The sequence below is a fragment of the Rhamphochromis sp. 'chilingali' genome, assembly GCF_963969265.1.
Source record: "Rhamphochromis sp. 'chilingali' genome assembly, chromosome: 14".
NCBI lineage: Eukaryota > Metazoa > Chordata > Actinopteri > Cichliformes > Cichlidae > Rhamphochromis > Rhamphochromis sp. 'chilingali'.
In genome coordinates this window covers 33,761,333-33,782,173 of record NC_137941.1, presented here as the reverse complement: position 1 = coordinate 33,782,173, position 20,841 = coordinate 33,761,333, and the positions used below count along the sequence as shown (strand labels likewise).

At 41.2% G+C, this 20,841-nt stretch overlaps 1 protein-coding gene across 4 annotated transcripts in view; it reads left to right on the top strand.

Moving 5' to 3' along the window:
- Positions 1–280: 280 nt before the first annotated feature.
- Positions 281–20,841, top strand: part of plekhm3 (pleckstrin homology domain containing, family M, member 3) — a 46,860-nt gene continuing 26,299 nt past the window's right edge. The window contains exons 1-5 of one of the 4 annotated variants that reach the window (XM_080902048.1): positions 284–329; positions 1,301–1,663; positions 3,110–3,236; positions 3,450–4,532; positions 12,598–13,704. In XM_080902048.1, coding sequence (XP_080758174.1) covers positions 4,010–4,532; positions 12,598–13,704 — 1,630 coding nt within the window. In that variant the 5' untranslated portion in view covers positions 284–329; positions 1,301–1,663; positions 3,110–3,236; positions 3,450–4,009. Of the gene's footprint in view, positions 330–1,300; positions 1,664–3,109; positions 3,241–3,449; positions 4,533–12,597; positions 13,705–20,841 lie in introns of all 4 variants that reach the window. The other 3 variants (XM_080902047.1, XM_080902045.1, XM_080902046.1) reach the window with 3 other exon arrangements.

Sequence of the window (20,841 nt, the reverse complement as noted above, 5' to 3'; positions counted from 1 at the left end):
GCTTGTTTTTCAGGGGTTAAATAAATGTTGATCAAAAGAGACACTTACCTGGTTTTGCATATAACTTATAACTTAATAGTAAGAGGATGGATTTAAATTTGTTGCTGATTTCACTATGTAATAAATTCTTCAAATTCTTTCAATAATTTTTTTTTCATATTATATTTTCACTAATGTTTACATTGTGTATCTGTATGTGTGTATTTGTGGCGCATGCTGCGTACAATAGTCAAATATTACACGGAACCTTTATCCCGCTAACCCGAGTTGCACCCAGAGGAGTGTTTCGTTGACGGACTGTCAGATGACATAATGGTAAACACAGTAAGGTGAGTCAAGAATTATGTGATATAGCTTGTGCAGGGCACCAGTTCCTCCATCTGAAAACACCAGTAAAGCACTAGCGCCATGCGATGGTGCACATTTGAAAAAGTGAGCCGTTTTATCTCGTTTTTAAATGACATTGATCAAGGATGGAGAGAGGCTAGCGTTAGCTGGGAGCTAACTAGCCCCGGCTCACATCACTTTAGCTGGGGATGAGCACGGGCCTTTTTCAGTCAGCTTTAGGAGTGTTCCATCGACTTTCTGCATACATTTATTTCGAAAGAATTTAGACGATGAACTAGACGCGTTAGGGGAGCTGACATGGGCAGCAAATTCATGTAAGTGTCGGAATGTCTAACTGTGGCTTCACCTTTGTCAGTGTTTCCAGCTGAGTGATGCTGACTGTGTGTTTGTGAACTGAAGTGCACAGGGCTGAGGCTGATAGTTTTTCATCTGTACCTGCTATCCCAGTTAAATGTCAGCATAATTATTGTCGAAAGCTGCTTAAAACGAGGAGCTAATATCCTTATAGATGTGATGCATTCAAGCATCTATGAAATGCTTTGCGTTTTTTTTTAAATTAAAAAGTTAAATATGCTGGTGTGTTCAAGTCCGTTGGTCTAAAATATGGATATGGGAGTTCTATATAAAATAATTTAGAACTCGTATATGAAATCTTGAGAGGAAGGATTGACACTCAGCAATAAAGCAGTCATTCACACAGTACTCATGTTTTTGTGTAATTGGATCCCTAGGTTGGTTCTACAGTTGTGAATGTTTAAATCTGCAGCCTCAATCGAAATAAAAGCTCAGTATAACATTAAAGATGTGACAAAAGTGAGCCCAGGGGAACCTGATGTGCACCTCATCTCTGGCAGATATGAAAATGTAACCGCTTGCCAGTTTAAAAAAGTACGATTTTCATTTTTGTTTCTGTGCAAATGGCTTTGCACACTCATGGCTGTTTCTCCGTCAGGTTCATGATGTTTTCATCTGGAAACGATCCAGCTGTCTTAAAGGAGGTGCCACAGAGAGTGCTTTTTCCACACTCTGCAGTGTAACATATCCCAAACCGCCTCAGCTGGGTTGAGGTCAGGTGATTGTTGATGTGAGGCCTGCAGCACTCCATCAGTTTGTATCTCGGTGAGACAACTCTTACAGAGCCTGGAGGTGTGTTTTTTAGATTTTTATCCTCCCGTAAAGCAGATGGTGTTCCCCCAACTGAACTCGAACCTGAAGGGATGTTGGGTCACTGAAGAATTATGTTACTCTGCTGATTAGAATTCATCATACATCTCCAACAGTGTCACTACCAAAGTCCGTCCACCATTAAAGAAAGGTTGGTTTTTACTTTTTGCTTTCTTGGCATTGTACTAAGCTGATTGTAGGGCTATGTCAGCATGTGTGAGTCAACAGGAGTTCAGTGGGAAGCTCGATGAGTAATCAACCTTGATGACGATGCAGTATTAGCTCACAGCTATATCTGCAAGCAGATGATGTCATGGTAAATATGTTCATAAGAGATGATACATAGTGTTGCCAATTAAATGGATTACAAGGTGGTCAGTGCTCGCTAGATGTACACAGCAGTGAATTCTTGGTGCAATCCAACTTCGATCATTAAATTCTATCTATCCATTTTTTGTTGTTGTTGTTTTTTTTTTATAGCTTTTTTTCTTTCAAAAACACAACCTAAACAGATTGTCATAGCATTTGCTATGGGTAGTTCTTTATTTACTGTGCTTGGGTTTGCTTGAATCAACTGGGTGTTGTGTTTGTGGCGTTTCAAACGTTGCAGAGAGCCCTCTGATGGACAAAATAGGCAAAGCCAACACTTGTAGGATGGAGGAAGGATGTTTCTCCCATTTCTTTTTAAATTGTTACTTATTTGCAGTTATAAATGCCAACACTGATAAATCAGCAAATAGCTAATATTGCCCCACCAATAAATCAGTGAGACTCATATTTCGAGCTTCTCTGATTAGATTTTTGACCACCTTTTTCTTCCAGTGAAATTGTTCACTGAAAGTTGGTTAACTGTGTTCACTTTGCCACCCATAGTCTTAAAATTATGATGATTTCAAATGTGTTGGAGAATTGGTTTAGAGCGACTACATGTTTTATTACAAATATGAATGTTTGATCCCAGTGTGTTTATCACTGCATCGCAAGGAATATTAATGGTGATTTTGACATTACCTCACCTAAAGGCAAAATGTCATCAACTTATTAATGTAGTTTTTTAAAGCATTTTCTCTTTCTTGTGAGAAAACTTTTAAGTCAGATTAGATAGTTAATAATAATTTTTAAAAGTAATCAAGAAAATCCAGGGCTCAGCCATTTCTGTGCAATGTAGTGTTTACCAGCAGCAAATGTTCTAGGACTTTGTGATAGTCGACTGTATAGTCTCGCTTACATGTGCTACATATAATAAATCTTACGTAAAAATGCAAAGCTAAGAAAATCCCTGACATTTTCCCTCCCATGATAATGTTCTGGTTTTTTTTTATTTTCAACAAATTATCACCGGCAAATTGCTCCATGAAAATGAGTTTCAATGATGCAATGGCCATTAAATAATTCATAAGTGGACAAAAGTAAAAGAGGCTGAGCTGTGGAGGAGGGGAAAATCAATGAGAGTGAGAGAGCACAAACGAGAAAGAAAGAAGTGTGTATATATGGAGAGAGAGGGAGCGAGAGACAGAGGAGTGGAGACAATCAGAAGAGACAAGCAGTCAAGCAGATGGATGGGAACCCCACCCAGGTCTGTTTCCTCTCTGTCCAGAGATAATCTGCTGAGGAGGAAGTCAAGTATTATTCCAGTACGAGGAATGATGATTGTTTCTGTTTGCCGAGACGGAATCTGAAGTTGGGTTTTTTTTTTTGGCCTAAGTGTGATGAAGATCCTGTAGGTGGGTAGGTGGTTTGATGTTTAAACTGTAACTAGATGCTTTATTACCCTCTTTCATAATTTTAGTCTTGACAGAGACTCTATTTAAATTTCACAAAAGCACCTGGAATGAGCAGCAAGTTTTCTTACTGTCAGCTGTCTTTCCAGTCTTCGTGCTTATTTTGCATACTTCCTCTTTTACAAGTTCCTCTTTCTTTCTTCCCTTCTGTTACAGTCAAGCCACAAACACCATCCAGCTGATGCCCCAGCCGTCACCCGATTGGCCGGAAGAGTGTAAATCAGCTGATGTATGATTTTGACTCTAGTCCCTCAGCAATTGAGACAAAGGAGAAGGACTTTGCTGCTTTTTGCGCCCAAATGTGAGTGTATCTGGCTGCGTAAGGTAGTTTGCCACCCAGATTGGATTGGAAAGTCCCAGCTCCTGCCAGTCCTGGCATGAAACCGCAGTAGCTCCCCGGAGAATATACTGACTCACCTAGCAGAGCTAGTGGAGCATCATTAAAAAATAGAAGACTGTAGCCTGGATGAGGGTACTGTCTTCATGCAGAGGGCAGATCGCAGCTTAAGGCAGCAGTTTTTGAAGTTTGTGAACTGCGTGGGATTTGTTTTGTTACTAGCTTGTCAGCATACCTAAAACACCTGCGTTTGTCCAACTGACAGCTGATTTTTGTTTATTGGCCATGCAGATTCTGCTAACAGGGATTTTAAACCCTTTTTGGATAGCTGTCTAGTTGTAAGATTTCCAGCTCAGGGAAAGCCTGTCCTGGTACAGACATGGAGGGTCTTGAGCAGCTGGACATGGTGGGTGATATCAGCCCAGCTTTGGAGGCCACAGAGGATTTCATCCACTGCATGGATAGGATACAAGGCCAAGGTACAAGCCAGGCTCAAACAGGGAACCTTCAGCCTGCCAGACAGTCGAAGCAGCTGCAGGAGGTATCTAATGCAGCGCTGGGCAAGCTGAGCTCCAGTGGCGTGTGGAACCTGCTAGCTGGAGAGCAGCCGGAGGTGGGGCCTCTAGGCCTAGCTTGGGCCGATAACGTCAGTGTTTTGGGGCTAGGAGTGGGTTTGAGGCACGGCAAGAGAAGCCGAGCGCGTTCCACCAATGACTTGGCTGCCCATACCAACGAGTGTACCAACAACACCACCAACTCCTCATCTAACTCTGCGTTTAAGAAGGGACACAGCCGGTCCAGGTCAGATGTCCACTACCGTCCGTCTGCCTGCACCGACAATGGTCTGCCCACAGTGGACTGCAACACCCTGAAGAACATGATCCTCAACCACCAGCAGGAGGGTGAGTTCATGTTCACACTGTGGATAATATAATATATATGCTAATGTGAACAGCTTAGTCCAGCTCCATGGCAGAGCTGAAAAGGTGAGTCACTGCTCATAAGTTAATTGACAGAATGGATTTTGAACAGCAATTTAAAAAAATATTTGCTACATATTACATAAAATAATAATAATGGATTGGATTTTATATAGCGCTTTACAATGCCACTATTCATTCACTCTCACATTCACACACTGGTGGAGGCAGCTACAGTTGTAGCCACAGCTGCCCTGGGGCAGACTGACAGAAGCGAGGCTGCCATAACGCGCCATCGACCTCTCTGGCCATCACCAGTAGGGTAAAGTGTGTTGCCCAAGAACACAACGACCAGGACAGAGAGCCCGGGGAAAGAATCCAGGAAAAGGTCACCAACATGTAGCCACACATCTGAAAGCATATTGATTTGCTCTCCTGATATTTAGATTGTAGTATTGATATTTTAACCTTTGCCTTATGTAAAAATATGTAGCAAATATTTTTGTTAATATTTGCAAAAATATTTGCAAAGTTTACTTGTTAATATTATAACAAGTAAACTTTTTAAATGTGTCTTTCACGTGCAAATGAAGTTTATTCATAATCTGGTACATGTTGATATGCATGATCTGATATCATGATTGTTCAGGGGTTGGTGCTTTCTTTAACTATGTGGTGGATTAGTGGAAAAGTTCCAGGTGAACCCAAACTTTAAACTGTAGTTCTACAGTTCAGTGTGACGTACTTGTACATGAAGTGTTGGAGCCAACAGGTATATGCTTTCCTATTAAATCACCAGTAGTTTTTACATCACCAACCAATGTAAGATTTATGCCACAGCTGACCTAAAATAACTAAAATATAATATAAAATATAATTAGTGTTATCCATCCATGAATTTTTAAACGTACTGTTTAAAAAAAAAATTAGAAAAAAGTAGTAAAATACATTTTTATTTTTGGATTAAGATGCCAAATTACAGTTATTTACTAGCATTCCTAAACAGAAATTCCACTGTGATGGTTCAATAATTTTTAGTTTTAAACAACTTTTTTGACAGATTTCTAAATACATGTTTTCTTGTTTTTATGAAACCTAATAAATTTGATACGCAAAGTTATTTATTTCGCTTCATGTGTTACCAAGGTCACAGATTTTCAAAAGCATTTTTCCTATGGTGGATATAACTTAACCATGTCTTTAGAATCAAGAATACGTTTTGACACAGACTTGAGACTTGAGACTGTATTCATCAAGAGTAAACATGGACACAGGTTGGAAGAGCATTACGAGTTGTGCAGAATAACAAGGACATTCTTTCTGGAAAGACTATAGTTCAGATTTCTAAATGTACATTTTACTGATTTTCAGCAGCATAAATAAATAGATCCGCCTTTACTGTGTTGAGGAGATCATCTGAAAAGTCATACCATCACTTACATCCAGAAATTAACTTCATGCTATTGAGTCAAGCTGACGTAAGTGAGGAGATGTGTAGCTGCAAGTGAAAACGTTACAAACACTCTTGCCTAATACAGTGTTGACCCTTTGCATGCCTCGCCCTGCTGAGGAGTAGCTTCTAAACCACCTCGTGTCAGAGAGGTTAGCAGAAATGATAAAGTTGTGAGTTGAAACTGTCGCAGGTACCTGAAAACCCAGCTTTCGTTATTTATCTGTGCTCGTGCCACTCGCCATGAAACTCGAGCTGTCAGATTCTCTGACCCAGACGTCTGCCCATAATTGTTACGAGGTAATCAATATTATTCACTTCAGTCAGTGGTTACACCGTTTTTCTCATCTGTGTGTGTTTTCTAATTTGAGTTAACTGACCCTTTAATCAGATTGAATTTGCCTAATTGGGCGTTTGTGGCATGGAGAGTTGCTTTGACTCATTGAAGATGATGTCATGGCCTCTGGTGACAAACTCATTGAACCTGCCAGAAATATGCACACCTCCTCCTCCTCTGCTCCTATCGACCGTCCATTCACTGAAAAGCTTTCTCAGCCTTTGAGAGGCTTTGGGAGGACAGAAGTCCTGCACTATTTGTGCTGCGGATCGGGGCGTGTGCTGTACTTAGGCTGAAGCATCCTCAGAGAAAGCAATAATGACAGAAGATGATGATAACTTGAAATGACACAGCTGTGCTATGACAGTCCTTACTCAGGCAGAGAGCCCAACACACACACACACACACACACACACACACACACACACACACACACACACACACACACACACACACACACACACACACACACACACAGCATTTGTTTGTGTGTTTTGGCTATCTAAAGGACTAAGGAGATCCTAAGGGATCCTGAGGGATAATAGCCTGTAATCCTGTCAGCAAATGGACTCAAATGAGGCAAGAGAAGAGGCAACCCAATTACCCAGGCCCTGATACTGGCAGGATTATTTAGTATTAGCATATGTGTGAAAAGACATCAGGCTATTTAGTTTGGCTCGATGTGTATTGAAAAGAGAGGAGGAGGAAAAGGACGGTAATAAGCACAAGGCACAGTGATTTAGCTCGCCTTGCTATGTGTCTTCATTCACATTAAAAAAGAAAAGTAGCCTGTTGGCTTTTCCATTAGTGACAGCTGGGGATGTTTAGGTGCTAAATGGATATGATTATCGCCTTTTTATGTACACAATATACATGCATATGTAACCACATAGGCTTTGCTTCTATTTAAGTTATATTGTGTTTAACTAGAAAAGCTGCATTGATTAAAAAAAACAAAAACAAACAAACATTGGCAACAGGTGTATTTTTTATGCTGTATGCTTTTTAAAATAATAAACACATTCATACTAAGTCACCAATATTTAACAGGAAATGCAGCAGTAATAGTAAAAAAACAACCACGCAAAAGAGCTTTAGAAATGGGTAAGACCTTGAGTTACCCCGGCCTGTACACCTAACATGTCAGGGGTACTTAAGGTTGCTTACGGTGCAGCACGCCTAGGCCGCTGGGAGTGTTTCTTCTTCACTCACCTCTTTTCACTAACTCTGTGTTAATACGTTGCTCTGCATTTAATCATTAGTTATTATTCATCCCTGGCTCTCTTGCACAGCATGTCTTTGTCCTGACTTTCTCCCCTCTTCCTATTAAAAGGGAGTTTTTCTTTCCCACTGTTGCCAATTGCTTGCTCATATGGGGTCTTCTAATTGTTGGGGTTTTCTCTCTAACAGGGTCTTAAACTTAGAATATAAGATACATATGTGAGGTGACTGTTGTTGTGATTTGGTGCTAAATAAATAAAACTGAACTTTCCCTGTTTATGGCAGCTTACTATGAGTGCACTTCTATATACACACACAAACAGTGGAGCTGACAGGACTCAAGCACTGAAACAACAGAGACTGTATTGTCTTAGGAGCCCCTTTTGGTTGTGTTAGTTTCTTTGGAAACGGATTCCTCCATGCTATGTTGACTCTCCCCCCCCTAGCAGCCTGTGCAGTGCTTCTGACGTGTGGCATTGTAAAAACAGATCAACATAGAACTGAGTTAAATAGACTGGCTGATTGTTGCTGATACCTGATCCAGCTTTTAGAGTCAACCCTGGACTGTTGTCCGTTATCTATTATTATGGATTGGTGCATCTCTAGTGGTAACTCATTGGCACAAACAAATGATTCACACTCAAATGTCTGCACAAAGTCATGGCAGACTTGTGACATGCTAGGTTTACCCTGCAGAGTTTGCAGCAGACCTCATTTTTGTTTTTGTTTTTTTAATCCTTTCTACTTTAAGGACTATTAGAGTACTGAGAAATTATGACAATCCCTACAGATTACAAGATTGGCCATTTGAGCCACAGCCTTTGGATTCCTACTTGTGTTTACTTTTAGTTGGGCCTTCTGCTGACTGTGTACATTCATGCTTTCTGTGTTTCAGTTCCTGTTATAAATGTCAATTAGTTTTGACACACGAGTGAAATTCTGCCCTTTCTCAATCTAGGGAGTTTGAACTTGAACGTCCAAGAAAAGCGTTAAATCCAGGTTAAAGGAAGAGGCTAACGATAGCTGAAGTGCTCTCCAGGCTAGTACTGGCTCAATGAGGATAAGCTCTATGATCTAGAAAATAGGTCAAGGGTATACCTTTGTACATTTGTAGGATAGGTCTTCACTTATAGCCGGAAACTTGGAAACAGCACGTAGTTTTAAGCAGGAGTTTGTACCTCGATGAACATAAAGGCAGTAGTGTTACTTAACAACAGAGTGAAATGTTAATTATGGTTGAAGGCTTGAATGTGTACGCTAGACTATTATTGTGTGTGATGTCAAAACCCACCAGGTAGAGATGAAGGCTAATTGAACAGAGCAGCTTTCCTCACCACAATGCCTAATTCTCATCTCGAGCCTCCCAAGCGTGAAGACTGCCAATCAGCCAGACCTGATTTCATTTGCATATTCATTTGTTCCCTTAGCAAAACAGGTTTGTTAACATGCAAAGTCAGAGACCTAGAGTGACACTGTCAGCTGCTGTTTTGATAAGATTGATGAGGCACTGGACTTGCCACCCTTAAGTTAACAGGGGCTCTAAGAGAATTAGCTTTTTTTTCAACCAAAATGCAGTATGCACCAATTAGACTGCTTGTGGCGGGGGTTAGCAATTAAATCAATTTGTCAGATTTATTTAGAAAACTTGTCTTTCACACTTTACCGAGTTAAAGTGTGTCAGGTCAAAAAGCATGAGTACATCAATGTTTAAATTGAGTTTTCAGCATGTTCCACTTGGAAAATAGTCAGTTTTAACGTGTGTAAGTAACCATTGTTGCAGGAGTGTAATTAATTTTGATGTGAAGCAGGTCCCGACCACATCTTAATGGCTAAGGACAAGAAGTACTTTCTATGCAAATGTAACCAAGGTAAATGGACTGGTTTTCATATAGTACTTTTGTATTCCACTTGAGCACTCAAAATACTTTATACAACATGACTTATTCACACAAGCACTTTTTCTACATTTATACTGCAATGAACGCATTGGGAGCAACTTGGAGTTCAGTATCTTGCCCAATCACACTTTGACACGCAGACTGGAGCACCCAGGGATTAAACCACGAACCTTCTAATTAGTGGATAACCTGCTTCAGTTCCTGAGGCACAGCCAGTATGGATTTTGTAATAATATATCAAATAATCACAGGTGCAGTATAAAATCATTGTTTTTTCAGTCCTCAATCTTTTCTGCCTCATTGAAAGTTCACCTCTTTGTCACCAGTTTCGGTATAGCAAGTGGTTCTTTCTGTTCCTCTTTTAGTGGAGGACAAGTGGGTGTAGGTTTAAAAAAACTAAATATATATGCTTTTTTTTTCACCTTGATGTTGGCTTCTTTTAATGATGTGAAAGGATTGGAGTTTGTTTTTATAGTGTAGATGCCAGTTTGCAGCACTTTGCTTAAAGTCTAGTTTAGTTTTAACACTGGGTTATAAACAGTTAGAGAAATGAAATTGGATATAAGGGCAAAGTCTGGACAAGAACATTATTGTCACTACAGCGCTCCATATATCTGCTGTAAGTCCCTACAATTGTGGTCAAGTGCATTTTCCAAGCAGATGTTGTGGTCCCTGAAATCTGCCTTAATCTGAACCCTCCTTAATCAATGAGAAAGTTAACGATAGTCACAGGGCAAGACTGAAAGAGAAAAAAGAGAAAAGGAAAACGAGTGTGAAACCAACTTTCTGAGGAACAGACAGTGGATTATCTGAGAGAAAATGTGGGCTCCAGCCTTCAGATTAGGAAAGTGGGGCAGACTGCCCACTGGCCTCTTTAACAATACTGTTTCTTCCTGCCTTCGTTACAAGAAACGTTTCCAGAGGAGCACCCGTGGATAGCTATCTCTGACCAAAATACAAAAGCTCAGGTCTGAGCAGTCAGGCTATGATAAGCGACCTCCTTCAGGAAACTGACCGGCCCTGATTATATGTCCAGTGGTCAATTAGACTTGTAACAAATGTGGCAGGAAAAAGCTGCATAAGCAAGTCAAGGTAGGAGGTAGGTCATTGGCTTGGAATTAGGCTTGGAGTTTTCACGTCTCTTTAAGTGCTTTGAAGACTCCCGGGTCTTTTATCAGTATGAGTTCACACTATAGATGCTGTCCATAAAAGGAAAACACCACAAAGAATTGTCTTGATGCATTCTCAATCATCCAGGAAAGTAAATCTCCAAAAAGTTGATTCTGTTCATCTGGACGTAGCGTTTCACCATCCCCACTGACACAGCGGCAAGGGAGGCAGAAGAACGGCACATCAAGAAGGCCCTGAGTAAATGTGGTTATCCCAGCTGGACTTTTGACAAAGTTGGAAAGGCACCTAAAGAAAGCTCCAGCCGATCCAGGAGAGAAGGACAACCACTGCCCAAGCGAAAACCTGTAGTGATCCCATATGTGTCAGGAGTATCGGAGCAGCTGAGACACATTTTTTCTAAACACCGGGTCTCTGTGGCTTTTAAACCCCAAAACACGCTGCGCCAAAAACTGGTCCACCCCAAGGATCGGGTCCCCCGACACAAACAGAGTAATGTTGTGTGCGCTGTTAAGTGGCAGGAGGATTGCCAGGATTTATACATCGGGGAAACCAAACAACCTCTGGCAAAGCGGATGGCACAACACAGAAGAGCTACCTCGTCAGGCCAGGACTCTGCAGTCTATTTACACCTACAGGCCAGTGGACACTCTTTCAATGTGGAGGATGTAACATCCTGGACAGGGAGGAACGCTGGTTTGAGCGCGAAGTCAAGGAGGCCATTTACGTAAAAAGGGAAAGACCATCTCTGAATCGAGGAGGGGGCCTAAGGGGGTACATCTGTCACCATCTTACAATGCTGTGATTGCAGCCATTCCCCAACTCTCTGTGAATGGTACTCATGACCATTGATCAGTGGTCTTTGATCAGTGGGTTTTGATCAGTGGTTGTTGATCAATGGTCATGAGAATTTGCATAATTAAGATTAAGGAACTGACCTCCCAGTCCATTGTTCCTTTAGTGGGCTGGTTTCAGTCATTGCAAATGTACTGTTTATAAGATTGAAACCTGCAGTCAGCTGAGACTGAAGAAGTCACTTGGATGAGTGATGAAATGTTTCTCCCACAAAACGCTACGTCCAGATGAACAGAATCAACTTTTTGGAGAACCACAAAGAATCCACTTTCAGTATCTCTCCCAACCTTTAGTCTTTAAAGTGTGCATGTAGCTGACTTCATAGCAGTTACAGTGGACTCAATTGCCTCCTCTGGCGTCGATCCATATGTTCCCGCCACTCACTTTCTCAACAGCACGCCTCAACACACTATTTCTGTGATCACCTTGTCATGCTGTGTTAGAGATAGCATTGTTGAGCTCTGTTTTATTAATTAGTCCTAAACATGATCAAATGTCAGTGGATTATCAAAAGATTATCAAATGGTATTGAAACACACATTACAGAATTTTTTTTGCAAAACTTTATTGTAGTTTAAGTAGCTTATTGCATGAGATGTTTCCCATGTAAATAATTTTCACTTGACTGGTTTTAACCAGTGTCGAATTGGGTAGTTAAAAAGTAACTAAGGAACATAACGTGAACATAAAAGAAAATATTAGAAACTAAATTACTAATCTTGAAGTAGGGCATGAAAAATGTTAAGTTTTTATGTGCATGAAAAGCTAAACTTGAACCATGCAAACAATACTGCTGCCAACACCCACAAAAGGAACTCTTGACAGCCAGATGTTAAGTATCTATACTTAACATCTGGCTGTCAAGAGTTCCTTGACAGCCAGATGTTAAGTATAGATACTTAACATCTGGCTGTCAAGAGTTCCTTGACAGCCAGGAACCTCTAGGTTGATGTTTACTTCTTAAAGTCACATGCCTCAGATGGTGAGGGGATTGTTAAAAACATACATTTTTGATCCCCATTTAAAACTTGGATGGTTATGGTTGTAAATTGCCAACGGAAAGGCCCTTGTTAAAACAACTGCTTGTTCTGAACATATATATTATTCATTTGTTTCATTTCTACCTTTTTCCCCTGCTCTTCTTCTGTGCCTGTCCAGCTGATAAAAGCAGCAGTAGCAGTGTGGTGAAGCAGTGTGAGATGGAGCAGCGTGAGGGGCCGCGAGGCCGCTGGACACCCTGCCATGTTGAGCTGACGCCTTGCGAGCTCCGCCTGTATGCTCTGGACAGCAGTGCCAACCGCCAGCTGGGCACTGCCTACTCACTGTCACACTGCCAGAGCGTCATCTCTCCAGCACCCTGCAGCCAGCCCGGCCAGATCACCCAGCCCGCAGACCAACGCACGATCCAGGCTGTCTTCTTCAACAGCACACGTCTTCAGCTGAGGACGGCCAGCCAATGGGAAGCCATGGAGTGGAGACGGCTGATTTGGGAGAAGGTGCAGGCAGCCAGACCCATGAGGCAGGAGAATCGTCAGCATAAAAGTGGAGTAGAAAATCATCATGTCGTGAAGTTTCCTGCACCCATGTCACCTTCGTCTTCGCCTTCTCCTTCTGGGCTCGACACCAGGCCTGATGGCGAAAGCGACACCCCGACTTCAGCAGAGGCATCGCTCTGTCTTCCACCTAATTCTGTTGTCCTGAGCAGACCCACCACCCTGCCTTTGTTCACGCAGTCGTGCCAGGACGTTCTCAGAGTCGGTCTACTGTACCAGCTGACGGATCAGAACAACTGGCGGGCTTTCACTTTTGTCCTCACCAGATCTGTTCTCCAGGCCTTCCCTACAGAAGGCCGTGGGTCTGTGTCCCAACCTGTTCTCCAGTACTCGCTGGCGTCCTGCATTGCTGTTCATCATGATCATGAGTTAGAGAAAGGAGAGCCATGGACGGGGAAAGGGGAATTTTTTCAGGCTGTTTTCCCAACAGAGGTACTCAAACTTCGTGCTGATGGTCACCTCAAGGCCCAGGAGTGGGTGGAGACCTTGCGGGAGGCAGTTAGAACACAGAGGCCTGCACAAGAAGGGACAGAACCAGGAGTAGGACCTCCTGGTCTCCAAGGGGTGCTATTGAGATCAAATCCATCCAGGGACAGGAGGCAAAGGGACGCACAGAGAGCAAAGCGACAGTCGGTCACCACCAGTTTCCTCAGTATTCTCACCTGTCTGGCTGTGGAGAAGGGGCTCACTGCTCAGAGCTTCAGGTGTGCAGGTGAGTGGTTTTTACAAACACAGACAAGTTGAAGAAAATTACCATCCTGAAGGCTGAGTTTTCTGTGTCTTAAAAGTGGCTCTTTATTTTACCTGGTTAAATCACTGTGGCATCTTAGGCTAAACACATAACCTGGTCTGGAGCAGGTTATGTGCAGAGTTATAGTGTTAAGTCATCTGCAAGTGCCACATTTTGACCATTTTTGTATTTACGGCATGTGTTTTAAGTATAAATTATTTTCTGGGGAACATATGAGCTAGCTCTTAAGCTGGATCATTAAATTTTTATTTCCTGTATCGTAATTAGAGGTGAAATCACCAAATTAATATACACTTTCCTGTGATGATGCAAAGCACAGGAAAGTGTATATTAATTTGGTGATTAATATACACTGTTAGTTAATCACAACTGTTAGTTGGGATTTTGTGATTTTCTTTATTTTTCATTTCTTGTTTCATTAGGCTTTTTGCACATTTTCCTCTTCAGTCCCAACAACAATCTCTACAATTACAAGTAACTTTGCCTAATTGGCTCCCAAGACATTATTGTAGGTATACAGAAATATCTTCCCTTCACCCTTTCACCCCCATTGGCCTGCTTTCAGCCTTGTTCTTATTCACGGCCTGCTTGTTTAGTCTTCTCATCAACAAAGTGTGACTGATTATTGCAGTTCTCAGGAAACTCGACTGGACCCGGCTTTAATGTAAACAGAAGAGGCAAGAAAGGTACACGGTCAGCTGGGGCTCTTGAAGTTGAAAATGCATATGATGCCCACTGACCCAATATATGCTCATTAGAGAATAAAATGATATAATACAGGGACGTAAATAATTTTAAATGGCGCACTTATTACTGAATAAAATATGAACAGTGGGTCAGGTAGAAAAGGGCTTGTTGTTACGTTATTTGCAGGACAGTCATATAAAAAAGATCCATTAGGATGGCTCGAAAAACTTTTTGGTCTTGTTTTTGATTGTTTTGTATAAATAGTTTAACACTGTTGCAGATGTATGTTAGCACTATCTTCTAGGTATCTGTATGGATGCCTATAAATGCACCTTATTATGCCAGCTGGTATTAGCTGATGGTTTCAAAACTACAAAATGCGATTTTTTATTTTATTTTTATTATTATTTTTTTTTAAGTGGCTTAAAACTCCATGTTCATCATGTAGGCTGTGAGCTGCAGATGTCCGGCTCGGATTAACTGTTTGCTTGTAGCTATCTGCTGTGACCTTCATATAGCTACATGTTCATCATTCATTCTTATTTTTTCCCAAGCTGGTGTTCATAGTAGTTTATTTTCTTTAGCTGCACTGTAGATGATGTCTTCTGTGATGATTCTAACTCTTCTGTCAGGATCACCGGATGTTTTTCAGTATTTAGCAGGAATGATTTTCCAGGTCTATCGCAGCCTTCTTCTCCTTTATTGTTATTTTTTTTATCACTCTTCATACCAATTCATATAAATTGCATTTACTCACCCTAGGTGTAAAACATGGGCTTTCGCTCTCTCTCTTTCTTTCTGTCTCTTAGCAGGGCTTTGAATAATCACCGCTCACCTCCCTTTTTATTTGTAACAACTGGCTTATTAATGCAGAGCTGTTTGAAAAGCCAGCTGAAACAGGAACAAGGACAGAGGCCGTCTGGGGGCAACTGATGATAATTGGTAGGCTTAAAGCACCGGAGGAGAGGAAAAATGGATGAATGAATGAATGAATGAGAGGGAATAAAAGCAGCCTGGGGATGCTACAGTGGTCAGCCCTGATTGTAGTTGTTTGTTTGAAGGGTTTTTGGGTAGGACGGGACAGCTGGATACGTCCATTTTTCTATACAGAGCACACCTCTGCTCTCTCGATCCATTCACTTCCCTCCTGTCCTCCCTTTCTTTACTTTTCCGCTCACCAGTTCTTTCACACTCGTAGCCTTTCCCTCTTTTTGTCTCCCTTTTCTCCTGCTGTCACCGCCTCATTTATTTGACTGTATCCCTTCTTGGTCTCCTACAGTGTTAGAAGCCCTGAAGTCTTTTACAACCATTGAATTCAAGGCCTTGTTATAGAGGTCTTATGTCTTCTCACAGGTTTTTAGCTTTCATTTTCAAGATTTTCTTTTGTGGAAATTGGTCTTAAAATTTCCCTCCCTTCCCTTAAAGTGGGAATCCTGATTTCTATGGATGTAAATGTTTTCAGTCTTCACTTCTTCTTCGTCTTCTTCCCTATACAGTCAATTATCGAAGTAGGTTTTGGGATGTTATACAGGTTTCAGTTTGACATTTTCTCTGTTAATACCATACCACCTTTATTTATAAGGCACTTTAAAATAAACCAGGGTTCACGCTAGAGCAGGGCAATATGACCAAAAGTATTTATCACGATATACATTTGAAAATTTGCGATAACGATATAATTGACACGAGACAAAATACTTTACAACTCCACAACTTTATTAGTGCAAAAAAAAAAAAAATCAATGTATTTTTACTTAAACAAGCGGCTGTTTTTTGCATTAAAGTTATATAAAAATTTAACAGTGCAAATGCAAATTCCTTGCTGACAGTTTAACCAAAAGGCATTTCCAGTGGAAATTGCCCGACATATTCTCAGCATGACCATGTAGAATATCCACAAAACTCAAAAGAGGTTACACACACAATACGGTAATATTATGTTGAAGCACAGTACGTATCACTCCACGAGGCTCCGCCTACGATAGCTGTAATGCTCCGACAATCCATCAAGCGGTGCGGCTTCGTAGCTTAGCAAAGTCATACTGAAACATTTGACAGATTTTCGAGCGCCGTGTACATAAAATCGTTTCGAGGTCAGTAAACACAACCAGAATTCATACATAAGGCACACGGGATTATAAGGGGCACTGTTGATTTTCAGAAAAATCAAAGGATTGATTTTAAGTGTGCCGTATTTTCCAAACAACACGGTAATAACGACGGCCCGCTAGCATGCTCTACCAAAAATGTGCTTTGTTGTGTATCTGAGGGACGAAAGCTAAACCAGTTCCACACCACTGAAGTTGCAGCAAACCAGTTCTGGTTCATCCGTTTCATTCAACGATCCACTTTCGCCCTTCTTATTCTCCGTCGCCGCCATGCTTTTTCCGCCATGTGCGTATGTAAACAAAGGCACTGCGCGTGCGCGTTTTACCCATATTCTATCGCAATATTTCATTTTCTTATCGTTGCCCAACATTATACCGGTATTACTGTGAATGGTGTGATATGGCCCAGCCCTAGTTCACACAGTGCTGTACATATACAAATACCATAAACAGAAAATAAAATCAAACATGTTAAAAATAGAGAATTAGGAAAAAGTAGAGTCATTAAGAGATTTAAAAACAAATAAAATAACTTCAAAATTATCCTAAAATGTACAGGTAGCCGGTGGAGTGAAATAAAATGGGGATAATGTGCTCAGACTTTTTTGTGCCAGTTAAAAGACGCTCTGCAGCATTTTGCACAACCTGCAGATGCCTAATGGACACATCACTAACACCCCAATAAAGTGCGTTACAGTAATCCAGCCTAGATGTAACAAAGGCATGGATTACCGTGTCAAAAAGCAGCCTTGATAAAATAGGTTTTATTTTGGCTAACTGCCTCAAATGAAAAAGGCTACATCTTACAACAGCCCTGACCTGGCTTTCAAGTTTAAGATCTGCATCAATTTTAACTCCCAGATTAGTAATGTTCAGTTGAACGTACTGCGCCAAAGAACCAAGATCCATAGTAGTGTCTCAGAAGTGTCACCGAAAATCCTCACTTCTATTTTTTGCTCATCAAAGCCACCCAGACCTTTATTTCACCAAGACATCTGAACAGGGAGTCTGCTGTTAAACCATTTATCTTTTTAAGAGGAAAATAAATCTGGGACTCATTGGCATAACAATGGAAAGAAATCCCATGTTTCCTGAAGATAGATCCAAGGGGGGCGTAAAACTGAACCCTGTGGACGCCACATTGAAGAGAAGCAGCAGAGGATAGAAAGTTACAAATCAACAAACGTTGGCGTGAGCTGGATAGATTTCCAACACTCTCCATCACCATCAAACTCCAAATAGTGGTATAGCTTTGAGAAGAAAGCTGCTCACTGCTCCAGCAGACATCCAGCGAAGTTGTTCCCCTGGCACATGATCAGACGTCACCAAAGATCTTATACTCTGGGCCTCTTTTGTTTACATTTTAAGTTTGACTTGTTTTATTAGATATGACGCTGTCAAGGGAAAACAAGGAAAGCGATAAGACAATAACAAGGAACACAGTTCATCAGCTGGTGGTTTCAAGTGTGGGTCCTCATTATCAAGCTTCTTCCTGGCAGCGTCACTCTTTCACTCAAAACAGTATTTGTCCATTCATTCGTCCATCCATCTTCTGTCAAACACCCTGTTAGCAAGTTCTTCCTTTTCACTGTGGCTAAGCACTTGCTCATAGTATCTTCAGATGATACTTGTATATATGGATCAAAAGCAGACAACAATTGGATGCATGCATTTGCACTTTAGGTGCAAATAGAAAATTTATTTATTAATGAATCCAGCCATCCGCTGTGCAAATGTGCATCAAACCTCCATCTTTTCAAAAGACATTGACCTTTACATTTTTAGCTGAAAGTAGGTTTGGAGAATCGTTTAGCGTGCGACTACAAGACGGTAATAAGTACCTCATGTTCGGTATGCTACCTCAGCTTTCACCGTTTTCCCTTTGAACTTGTTTCAAGTCTTCTCTTTGCATATGCAGGCTGCTTCCTTATAAACATATCGAGTGAATCGTTGTTTAAAATGTAAAATATATTCAGCTAATTACATATGGGAACTGCTGCATTTTAGATTCCTTTTGAAGGAAATGGTTAGTGTTCGTTTGAAGGCTGTGACTCTCCATCACCCCATAACCCCTCGCCGCACACGCATGAGTGTGCAGACGCACACACACATTGTGCAGAGTGTGCTCTCAGGTTAGATGACCCCTGTTTTTGCGCTGGAGCACATTCTCAGGCCCCCACAGACCATGTGAATCTGTGGGACAGGGGGGCTTTGGGTGAAGTGGGAATCAGTAGATATGAGAGAAGTGAGGAAGTAGGAGGTGGGTTCACATCAAAAGACAAACAGTTTCTCTCTCTTGCGCTCTCTCTCTCTCTCATACACGCACACACACACGCCATCTTACTCATAGTACTCTCCATTTGTCCACATTTTCATTGGAGTGTTTGGTTGGTGTGAATGGGACACATCAAAGCTCAGGCTTCTCTCGTCTTTTGAGTTTTAATTCACACATGTACATAACACACACACACACACACACACACACACACACACACACACACACACACACACACACACACACACGGGTGTCCTGTCAGAGGTGTGGTTGTTTGAACCACTGGCGGGCAGATGAAAGCATGAGCCCCCTTTTTTCCCTGATGTCATCGCTCTCTCTCTCGCTCGCTCTCTCTGTAGCTCTGTGTCTCTTCCTCTCTCTCTCTCTCACTGCTAGCAGGTCAAAGTGACCCTCTCTCACTACAGAGAGCCGCAGTACAATCGGTAGACCTTTGAGCTATGTTTGAATTCCCATTCATCTTTCCCTCTGTCTCTCATTCTCTGCATCCCAAAAAGACGCATAAAAGATCAGAGACGCGAATAAAACGAGGTTGTTGCTCTGCTGATAATGAAGGAAGTAGTTAGCAGCTGAAACTATTAATAGTTACTCTGGACATTTTTTTAAAAGTAGCCTTTGAGAGGATTACAGTATTTCTGCTATTGTGGAAAAGAAATAGGCTAAACAGCTGAGAAATGTAACGTCTAGCATAATATGCTTAATAGTTTTTTGTATGATCTTATCAGTCTCTCACATTATTGTGGAGGGACTTTTGAATTGCTTTTAGATTTGGTAATGCGCATGGGATCATTGGCCTCTTTGATGACCCAGTTTGGGCCAGGCTGTAGCTGTCAGGCAGATTACCTCACATCTGTCCAATGAGGTTTTTGTGATGCTATGCTTTGTTTGGTTTTTACCAGATATTGTGCTGTGCATTATGGTCAAACTTTGGTCTCATCTTTCCAAAGGGCATTGTTCCAGAAGTGGTTTGTTCAGATGTAACTTTGCAAGCCTAAGCGGTGCTGCCATGCTCTTCCTTTCTTTTTTTTTTTTCTTTTTTTTTTTTTTTTTAGAGAGAAGAGGCTTCCTCCTGGCAACTCTTCCAAACAAGCCATACTTGTTTGGTCTTTTGGTCTTATTATGCTGTCATGAACTTTAACATACATCTTAGACTCTACAGGCCTCAGTTAGTATCTGTTGGGGGTTTTTTCCAGTTTCTCTGAGCATTGCACGGTCTGAACATGGGGTGAATTTGCTTCTACTCCTGGGAAAATTGTGGGTTAACACACACTTGTATGCCTGAATGCCAAATCAGCAAACTAATAAAACCTCTGCTTTTATTAGAGGTGTGCACAATTTCTACTTCCATAGGAATTAAGTTGGTAAGTAAATGTAAATCATCAGCAACAGCCTTTTTCACATGATTTCACTTTTTTTCACATGATTATGATTTTTTTCTTGTACCTTCAAATAATAAAATATAGAATATTTGCCAATGTCATTTTTTTTGTTTATTTTTAATAGACCTATAAGATAAATTCAGTATAAATGGGTGGTTGTGATGTTAAATGCATCTGAAACAACGGTATTTGTTGAACTTATAAAAGTTAGTGGATGCAACTCTGTTTCTGTGAGTATAGGTTGTGCGGGGTGGGTCGGAGGGGGCCACTAATTGGCTACACCCCTGCTATGAGCCCAGACTGTTGTTTCGCCTATTGCCTATTTTGTTCAACAGCACCTATAAATGGATTAAATTTGTAATAATACAAGAGAGGAAAGATGCAAATCCCCATGCTAGAGAGGCTAATTAAAACCTCAAATCAATATGAATTTTATTTTTTACTAAGTAATCAGTTATTCCACTAGAGATTTTGTTTTTTAATACTTCAGTTAAAATAAGCATAATTAGTGTCTTTTCATCTGCCACCTGCTAGCTACACCACCTGGTTCTCAAACTGTGAGCCGGACCCGGCTGGTGGGCATAGAGCCACTGCCAGAGGAAAAATATAGAGTGAAACTAAGCTGGATGAA